Source organism: Ostrea edulis, chromosome 9, assembly GCF_947568905.1.
Source record: "Ostrea edulis chromosome 9, xbOstEdul1.1, whole genome shotgun sequence".
Classification (NCBI taxonomy): Eukaryota; Metazoa; Mollusca; class Bivalvia; order Ostreida; family Ostreidae; genus Ostrea; species Ostrea edulis.
The window spans coordinates 17,835,963-17,845,555 of record NC_079172.1 but is presented as its reverse complement, the minus strand read 5'-3'; the positions used below and the strand labels follow the sequence as shown (position 1 = coordinate 17,845,555).

The 9,593-nt window shown below is 37.3% G+C and overlaps 1 protein-coding gene across 1 annotated transcript; it reads left to right on the top strand.

The window, feature by feature from the left end:
* The first annotated feature begins 327 nt into the window (after positions 1-327).
* Positions 328-8,605, top strand: LOC125660013 (retinol dehydrogenase 11-like). Its single transcript, XM_048891859.2, has 7 exons — positions 328-483; positions 5,550-5,714; positions 6,045-6,284; positions 6,915-7,004; positions 7,109-7,282; positions 7,827-7,936; positions 8,254-8,605. Exons 2-7 carry the CDS (start codon positions 5,558-5,560, stop codon positions 8,449-8,451), a joined length of 969 nt encoding a protein of 322 aa, XP_048747816.1. The 5' UTR covers positions 328-483; positions 5,550-5,557; the 3' UTR covers positions 8,452-8,605.
* The last annotated feature ends 988 nt before the right edge of the window (positions 8,606-9,593 follow it).

The following is a 9,593-nucleotide window of genomic DNA, read 5'->3' as shown; positions in this document are numbered from 1 at the left end:
TTTCAGCTCAGGTGACCTAAAATGGGACAGGAGTACTAAATAGATTAGAAAATGAAAATATACACAAGATAGACAAAACCATGTTGCATTATATAGATGTTACATGTAAGTAGGTCACCCGAGTAAACACAGACGACTTAATTTTGGATGACACCATAAAAGGATGTTTACATATACGTTATTATTACCAGACGTTTGAGAACAGGTCAAGAAAATAAAACGAGAGGAATGAATTTTAATACAGAATTATTTTTTTTTATCATTTTTGTTTTGGCTATAGGTTAGGAGTAAAACAGTGGGACGGGGTGGGGGTGGGGGGGGCGGGGGGTTACTGTGACAAGTACTCGTATAAATCTACTTGATCCAGACTATCGGGAAGAGGTTAGCAAAACACAAAAGGGCAAACGTGAACGCGAAGGATTGAACACCTGACCTCCACGTGATGCAGAATGGATATTATACTTGTTGGTTTCTGAAATGGAGGTACGTGTTGTTCCTCATAATTATTTACAGATTATAAAGATTTTAGAGAGAATTATTATTTATTATAAACACATTACAAACCACAACAATCGCCTCCGACTGATTGTAAGACAATAAGATAAAACCTCTCCCCGCTGTCTCGTTATCATTCGTGTAGTATTTTATTTGTAGTCGGCCGCTGATCAGTGGGCGTGACTCGTTGTAATAATAAAGTACGTGAGAATATGTACACATCGCGGGGAACGGTAGTTCTCATCAATATTGACCTAATTACAATTTTAAAAATGGATTACAGTCATTAGGTACCGCCTCCCACTAAGAAATATACAGCTGAAGTATTTATAATAGAAGTATAATAAAAGTCTTGTAATTATTATCAGCTTAGAGGATTGAAGATAAAGTGTTAAAAAGAATTTATATTGCGCTTAATGCCACTAGCTATAGAGTGGATATTTAGTGAGTTATACAGTTATAAGTGGTATCTTGGGAAAAACGAAACGTTCTATCACAACTGGATCGATACCCGGATTCTCCACCACTTATCAAATGTTGCCCCATAACTGATTTGGACTTCAAATTTGATAAAATAATTAATTGTGGATTTTCAAGTCAGATATGACATAAAGCGTGATATGCATATGATCAATATATAATTATTATATATATTATAATTATTGCTCGGGATCTCTGTGTCCACAGCTTGATCGCATCCATTAATGTAAGGCAGAGACAAAGTTCTGTATCGGCCAGTCCATTTTATTAAATAAACATTCCATCATTATTGATTAAAATAAGTACAACACACAATAAACTGTTACAAACATCATTATAAAAACTAAAATAAAAATTACATGAGCCATCTGATAATGTTATACCAGAAATGCCCAAGTCTACCTTAGTACCTGTATAAATGAAAGACAGACAAAGTTCTGTATCGGCTACAGAAGAACACCATCTAACATTCCTTAATTACCATAATTATCTTTAAAATATGCACTATTTACATTGAATTTCAATTCAAACTAGAAAAAAAACCTACAACTATTTCCTTGAAAAACCTCCAACATTGCATATCCAACTTCACTTCTAAGGTTGTGCATACTTTGAATTTGGGGGGGTGGGGTGGGGTGGTATTACATAATGTATACAATTATCTGACCTTTGGTCACTCAAATCTTATAATCCGATTGGTCATCTTCCTGCTTTGACCAAATCCACTTCACCCTCCACGATTTTGTAAATCACCTCTCTTCCGGTGAAAAGTTCACCCAGTCTTGGTGAGCATTTTACTGTTATTATATTACACCTACTCCAGCCAATGCCAATTTCCCTCTGTTTGACCATTCTACTTTCTGTTCAATACAATGTTTCTTACGATACAACGTGGGCATTTCGGGATTTCCCCTCAGTGACCTTGCTCTTTACAGTTAAACTAAAACATGAAGAGAAATCCAGAGTTTATTCCAGCAAGTATTGTAAAAAGCGGATAAGAAATGCGACTTCAATGAAAGGTGAAGATAACGAGCAGTGATCAATCTTATAACTCCAATCAGCAATACAAAATAGATAGTTGGGAAACACGGACTCCTGGACACACCAGAGGTGAGATCAGGTGCCTAGGAGGAGTAAGCATCCCCTGTCGACCGGTCACATCCGCCGTGAGCCCTAAACAATGATCAGGTAAACGGAGTTATCCGTAGTCAAAATCAGTGTGCCAAGAATAGCCTAACAATCGGTATGAAACAAGTCAGACAGCATTTGACCCAATGATAGGTTGTATTGGCAAACTAGATCGGTATAACGACCGTAGAATTTGCGAAATGCTGACTTCAATCACGACTGTTGAAACCCCTGTACCATCAACTTGTTTGTCAGTAGCTTGCCTCGATTTAAAAAATGACTATACTCAGAACAAGCTCTTGCGTATCGAATCAGTTGATCGATATAAACACCATATGCAGGTGATAATGGAATATTGCTACATAAATATGGGAAGTTGACGATGGAGAAGCTGAAATCATCCCGTTTGTCATACAGTTGAGTTGTCAGTTTGCCGTTAATGTCTACTTTCAATAAAATATCTAAGTATGAAGCAAAAGTGGACGACTCTGTGGTGTCCTTTATTTCGAGCTCACAGGGATATATCGAATCGACATATGAATGAAAGTTTTTATCGTTAATTGACAAAAAGTCGTCGATACTCTAGCGAAATTTCCCCTCAGTGACCTTATTCTTTGACCTTTCACAGTAAATCATCAAGTATGTAGGGATTAAAAGAAAGTAAAATGGGGATTAGACCATTCTCTTAGGTATATAAGTATATAAAGTGTGGTGGAGATAGATTCAAACGACACAAAAACTCTCATACACAATGATTGTCCTTCCTCCTCTCACCTTATAAAATTTAGCCTCGAAATTCAGAGGAAACGTTTATATTTGCAAACGTGTAAATGTCAATGGAATAAGATTTAGAATATGTTTAAGTTACAGTTTGAATGTTTTCTCGTAAATGACCTTGTTCTTTAACATTTGATATACATAATGATTAGAACGTTTCTTATTGTTGAATAACATCTGTGATAGTTTCATTGGCATTATGCTACAAACACGGGTTTCCCGTGTCCTTAATTCTCATAGTTTTCTTGGTTAAGTAAGAAAATCAAACTCCTTAGATCCGCACCTTATACTTTGCATAAGAAGCTATTGTAGCGATTGTGAGTTTATCTTAGGATCTGATTTTAATTAGATTGCCACGTCTACTTAGAGGAATAAAGGGAAATTATCCAGGAAATTCACCCACTAACGAAAATATTTTTTTGCGAAACCACGAATGGAAAACAAAATCACACTGTGGCTGTGAAATTAAGATTGATTTAAAACTTATACGGTACCAATTTTGATGCACCATATGCGTATTTCGACAAATAATGTCTCTTCAGTGATGCTCAACCGAAATGTTTGAAATCCGAAATAACAATGAAGTTTTAGATCTATTATAGGGAAAAACAATGTACCAAAAAAGTGGAGTCAAATTCGTCTAAGGATAAGAGCTATGCGTGATGGAGATAATCCTTAATTTTTAAATGAATTTCTAAATTTTATAACAGCAATTAAATATACATCCGTATTTTCAAGCTAGTAACGAAGCAGACCCTCCACCAGCAGAGGCCTCGACCCAGGGGTCATAATTTAAAACTTATACAGTACCAAATGTTGATGCACCATATGCATGATATGCGCATTTCGACAAATAAAGTCTCTTCAGTATGTAAAAGATAATGCTCCCCTCGGTAGTTAAAAAAATTCCAGCTTCCGAGAAAACGCTCTTTGAAGTTTTTAAACCAATGCAGCTCCCGGATCTCCTACCCAGGCTTCTCCCTCTGCCCATTTGTCGTTCTAATCCAGCCTTCACATTGGATGAAAATACAATTGCATCCCGATTTTTTTTCAGTCAACCACAGAGATCAAACTTTCACAGAACTTACATGCTGCGATTTAACAACGATTAAAAGATCTTATTTCATAATACACGTATAAATTTACATTTCCAATGATTTTGCCTTTGATATCATTACCAATTGTAATGATGACCATTTCCTCATAATCCCCGTGGGGATGCGGGTTAGAATAGGTCCTCAGTACCTCTTGCTTGTCGTAAGAGACGACTAAATAGAGCAAACCTTGGGATGAGACCGCAAAAATCCGAGTCCCCGTATAACAGCAGAGATCACTTCCTGTTCAAAGGCCGTAAGCGCCGAGCATAGGCCTAAATTTTACAGTCCTTCACCGGCAATGGTGATGTTTCCATATGAGTGAATATTCTCGGGATGGACGTTAAACAATATATAATCAATCAATCAGCTATTTCCTCATGGATGCGATGTAGTTGTGAACAATTATATTTGCGCATATGGATCTTGATGAATTTCATCTATTTCAACGGCTGGGAATTTTGACAGAAATGAATTTAGGATGCAAATGCAAGGTGAAGATAACGAACAGTGATCAATCTCATAACTCCTACAAGCAATACAAAATAGATAGTTGGGCAAACACGGACCCCTGGACACACCAGAGGTGGGATCAGGTGCCTAGGAGGAGTAAGCATCCCCTGTTGACCGGTCACACCCGCCGTGAGCCCCATATCCTGATCAGGTAAACGGAGTTATCTGCAGTCAAAATCAGTGTGCCAAGAACGGCTTAACAATCGGTATGAAACACGTCAGACAGCATTTGACCCAATGCGAGGTTGTATTGACGAACTAGATCGTTATAACGACCATAGAATTTGCGAAATGCTGACTTCAATCGAGACTGTTGAAATCCCTGTACCATCAACTTGTTTGTCAGTAGCTTACCTCGATTTAAAAACTGACTATACCCAGAACAAGCTCTTGCATATCGAATCAGTTGAGATATATAAACACCATACGCAGGTGATAATGGAATATTGCTACATAAATATGGGAAGTTGACGATGGAGAAGCTGAAATCATCCCGTTTGTCATCCAGTTGAGTTGTTAGTTTGCCGTTAATGTCTACTTTCAATAAAATATCTAAGTATGAAGCAGAATGTGAGAAATAAATTTCTTAATTGAAAATACATGAGGGTATGAACTGCAACGCTTTTCGTGAAGTGCTAAGAAGCTTTGAACACGTCGCAGTTCATTCCCTCATGTATATTCAAAACTGAAATTTAAAAATTGAATACATACTAGGAACAGAGTTCAGAAACTACGCACCACCGCCAAGACGAACTTTGTTAATTAATCTATGATTGTTCTAAGCAGCAGGTTATCAAGTACTGAGAAATATCATTTGATTGAGAAAAATCGCATCTACGGATCGTTCCCACAATTTTAATTTTTTATTTTAAAATTTGAAGTTCTAAGCGATTTTGTACACACGCATGCACATAACATACACACATACAGAGAGAAGTACACACAAACGCACGCACCCCCACACACATGCAGAATTAATATCGAGAGAAAAAATACCTCCAAATTGGTGGGGGTAATTACTATCTATTCACGGACGTGACGTCAATGATATTGTGCTTTCAGATGACAAGATGGGAATGTTGCTTTCAAGGAAGATGGAAACTTGTCTGCTAGTAGGATGTGGTGTCTATTTTTGCTTCTATTTGTATTTTAAACTACGAAAAGGAAAATGTAAAAGCAAGAAGACTTTGGAAGGGAAAACGGTCATAATTACCGGAGCCAACACAGGTACACTGCTCAAATACATGTATGTAATGCCATGAAATATTGTTGCTGACGTCATAGGTACTATAGTAACATCTGATTTTGACACGTCCTTCAATGGTGAAAATAACACCACTAAGTGTTACTCTCAACGCTTAATTATACCGTACTTAGCGGTAAAAATTACAAACCATCAGTGCTATACTTGTTTCACTCAAAAAACGTGTTGTAACTGCAAAGATTAACGATATTGGGTTTTTGTTGTTGTATTATCAACAGTTGCTACATACCAATGACCAATAATGCTCACGATCACACAATTTGTTAATATTATAAATACTTATATGTTTTTAGGCATTGGATTTGAAATTGCGTTACATCTTGCAAGGAGAAATGGACGAATCATTCTTGCATGTCGAAATTCTGAAAAGGGTGAAGCAGCTAGAAGCAGAATTGTACAGCTGTCGGGAAATAGCAATGTCGTATTTAGACTTGTTGACGTCAGTATGATGTCATCAGTGAGGGCATTTGTCGACGTCATCAAAAGAGAAGAAAAGAAAGTGGACATATTGATCAACAATGCAGGCGTAGTGAGTACGTATTGGCAAGATTTCTTGCTGCAGTACAGTATCTTATATAATCTCGTCTGAATACTCACAGCGGAAGCACTCCAGGTTGAGACTAATCCCTTAATTCTTCGTTGGGATCCACTACATATACATGTAATAAAGAACCCTATTACCCACAAATGGTAATTTATAAAACATGCAGTTGGATTATCAATCTGATTAAAATACAGATCTCTCAAATAGCGCAAAGCGCAGATTTGAGAGATCTGTATTTTAATCAGATTGTTGGATTATATACAATGTATTAAATGTCTTGGGAAAAATTGCCGGGTTTATAAAGAGCAAAATAATCCTATTTCATTAAGTTGAATGCTGTCTGACGTTCCATACCAATTGTTAAGCAATTCTTTATATACTGATTTTGACTACGGATTACTCCGTTTACCTGATCAAGCTAGAGGAATCCCAGTGGATGCAATCGGTCAACAATGGAGTCTTACTCCTCCTAGGCACCTGATCCTACCTCTGGCGTCTCCAGGGATCCGTGTTTTCCCAACTATCTATTTTGTATTGCTTATAGGAGTTATGAGATTGATCACTGTTCGTTATTTTCACCTTTCATACTTGTAACGGAGGATGATTTTTTTCACGACAGCACTAGAAAAGATCCTTACGGAGGAAGGGTTGGAACTGACGTTTGCGACAAACCACTTTGGACCTTTTCTTCTAACAACTCTGCTCATGGGTAAGGTGAATGATTATACTTGTGATGAAAATAATGTATAAAACATATAACCAGTTTTCAATTAGTTCTTCCCAGTATCTCTGGAATAAGTGGCTTCATTACAGATTTACTGAAGAAGTCTAAGGGTCGAGTGGTCAATGTGGGATCAGCCGCCAGCGTGATCGGAACGGTGGACTGTGATAATCTCAGGGCAGAGAAAAACTTCAGCTCACTCCAGTACCACAACTCCAAAACAGCCAACCTTCTGTTTACCAAGGAACTGGCCAGGAGAGAGACAGGTAACGTTCACGATATCTTACTCACATTTCATACATCCATGAACAGAAAGATAAATGATACATGTAAAACGTTACCCATTTGTTTTATATTACCGTCGTGATCCCGAAAAATAAACCCTTTCGTTTAGAATGAAGATGCCTGCATTTGTTAGCGGCATATCTCTGTCGTGTTCACTGTCAATTTTTTAAAGGAGCGTGGACACGATTGACATATAGATTGTTTGATAGAAAATATCATGTTTAAAACAAAATAAGATGTGAAAAACACTAGAAACTGTTTCGTTGTGTTCAGAATTAACTTTTAAACTTATATAAACAAAAACATGACACGAGCCTTGTGTACATAAAAAGAATTGTGAGCTCTGTATCGCTCTTGTAACAACTGGCATTCAAATTTTTGCTGACCATTATAAATACCATACTTAAGCATTGTAACGATTAAATCTGGAAAAATAGAATTTGAAAATGTCCATATTTGATTAGGCTTTAAAGGACCGACCAAACACTTCTGACAACATTGGGAAGTTCAAAGCTTTTCTTGCAGATGTTTTGATATCCTGTGTACATCCGGGCACTGTCAGAACAGACGTATTCCGGCATATGCCATTGCCTGTCAGAATCATCATCTCTACAGTATTTAGAGTTCTGACAAAGGTAAATTCACCACATAAACGAATGGCAATTGTCTGTCACAATCATCATCACAGTATTTAGAGTGCTGACAATGGTAAATTCATCACATAAACGTATTCCTTACAACACTTTGAAATATACATTAAATCACCGAGTGTTTGTTGAACGCATTTTATCGATTTATGCATCTTGATTCAAGAAAATAGTGATGTTGAATTTCTTTTATGAAAGTTTATAGTTTGAATGTTTTCAATGTAAAGTCTAAGATTTCTGTTACACTTGGTGTGCAAATTCATGATATAAATGAAAATTCATGCTGTGTTTTATGAATATTGTAGTCGCCGACAGAGGGCGCCCAACCCGTCCTGTTCTGCGCGCTGGATGACTCGGTGCAGACAGGAGGTTACTACATGGACTGTCGATTGTACGATCACACTATGTGGGTCCCCAAGTCTGCTTATGATGAGGGACTGGCCAAGAAACTCTGGGAGACCACGGAGAAGATAGTGGCGGAATGTGGATCAAAGATACAATAAATATAATTATTTAGAATTCGCTTATATATTTCATTTTAAGATCTGCTATACGCGCATTTCCACGTACATGTATAAAGTGACGTATGAAAATAAATGAAATAAATAAGTGATCCCACCTCTGGTGTGTCCAGGGGTCCGTGTTTGCCCAACTATCCATATTGTATTGCTTGTTGGAGTTATGAGATTGATCACTGTTCATTATCTTCGCCTTTTATGAAAGGACTCTGTAAGGTCACTGTTTATTTTTAAGGATCCTGAAATATGTATGGGTTAAGAAATCTAAACGGTTCCTTCCTATCTTACCATGGTTTTACCACAAGATAAAACCCGAAACTACAATAGTCTTCAGATACCACATACTAAGTATACAGATTTATAGATTACACTTAACATTTAGCCAACGGTGGATTAGATAATTAAAAGAAAAGAAAGTAAGAAAAAACCATTTGCGTATCGCTGTTCCCACAGAATCTGTGCCGGTATGATCGGCTCTGATAACAAAATTGGAATGATTGATAAAAGCAGATTGGATTGATTGATTGAATATTGTTTAACGTCCCTCTCGAGAATATTTCAGTCATATGGAGACGTCAAAGGGATGCAATATTTAGGCCTATGCTCAGCGCTTATGGCAATTGAGCAGGGAGGGATCTTTATCGTGCCACACCTGCTGTGACACGGGACCTCGGTTTTTGCGGTCTCATCCGAAGGACCGCCCCATTTAGTCGCCTCTTACAACAAGCAAGGGGTACTGAGGACCTATTCTAATCCGGATCCTCACGTGATAAGCAGATTGGAGAGGGTAATATAATGAAAAGGTGAAAGGGATAGGTCAGGCAAAAAGAAAAAAGAATTGAAATAATGATTTTTACCATAACAATTATATTAACCATTCTAATTTTCTCAACATATACACAATTAAGCACTAATCACTGATTAAAAATCAGAGTTTGACAAAGTTATACAGGCTGCCATTTTGATGTTCTTCACTGTTTAGAGTAAAATATGTTGTAGCTTATCATCGGGTTTTATCCCAACATCCCGATCACTTCCAAATGCTCTGCTACGTCAGCAAAGCCCTTTCACAGTTCTTATCAGTTTTCTAGAGAAGTTAACAGAAATGTGTTTCTAAAAATGCCAGC

Excerpts from the sequence above, each read along its gene's own strand:
- LOC125660013 (XM_048891859.2), top strand. The coding sequence starts at position 5,558 with ATGGGAATGTTGCTTTCAAGGAAGATGGAAACTTGTCTGCTAGTAGGA. Across the intron at positions 5,715-6,044 it reads AATTACCGGAGCCAACACAG|GCATTGGATTTGAAATTGCG; the intron begins GTACACTGCTCA and ends ATATGTTTTTAG. Across the intron at positions 7,937-8,253 it reads TATTTAGAGTTCTGACAAAG|TCGCCGACAGAGGGCGCCCA; the intron begins GTAAATTCACCA and ends TGAATATTGTAG.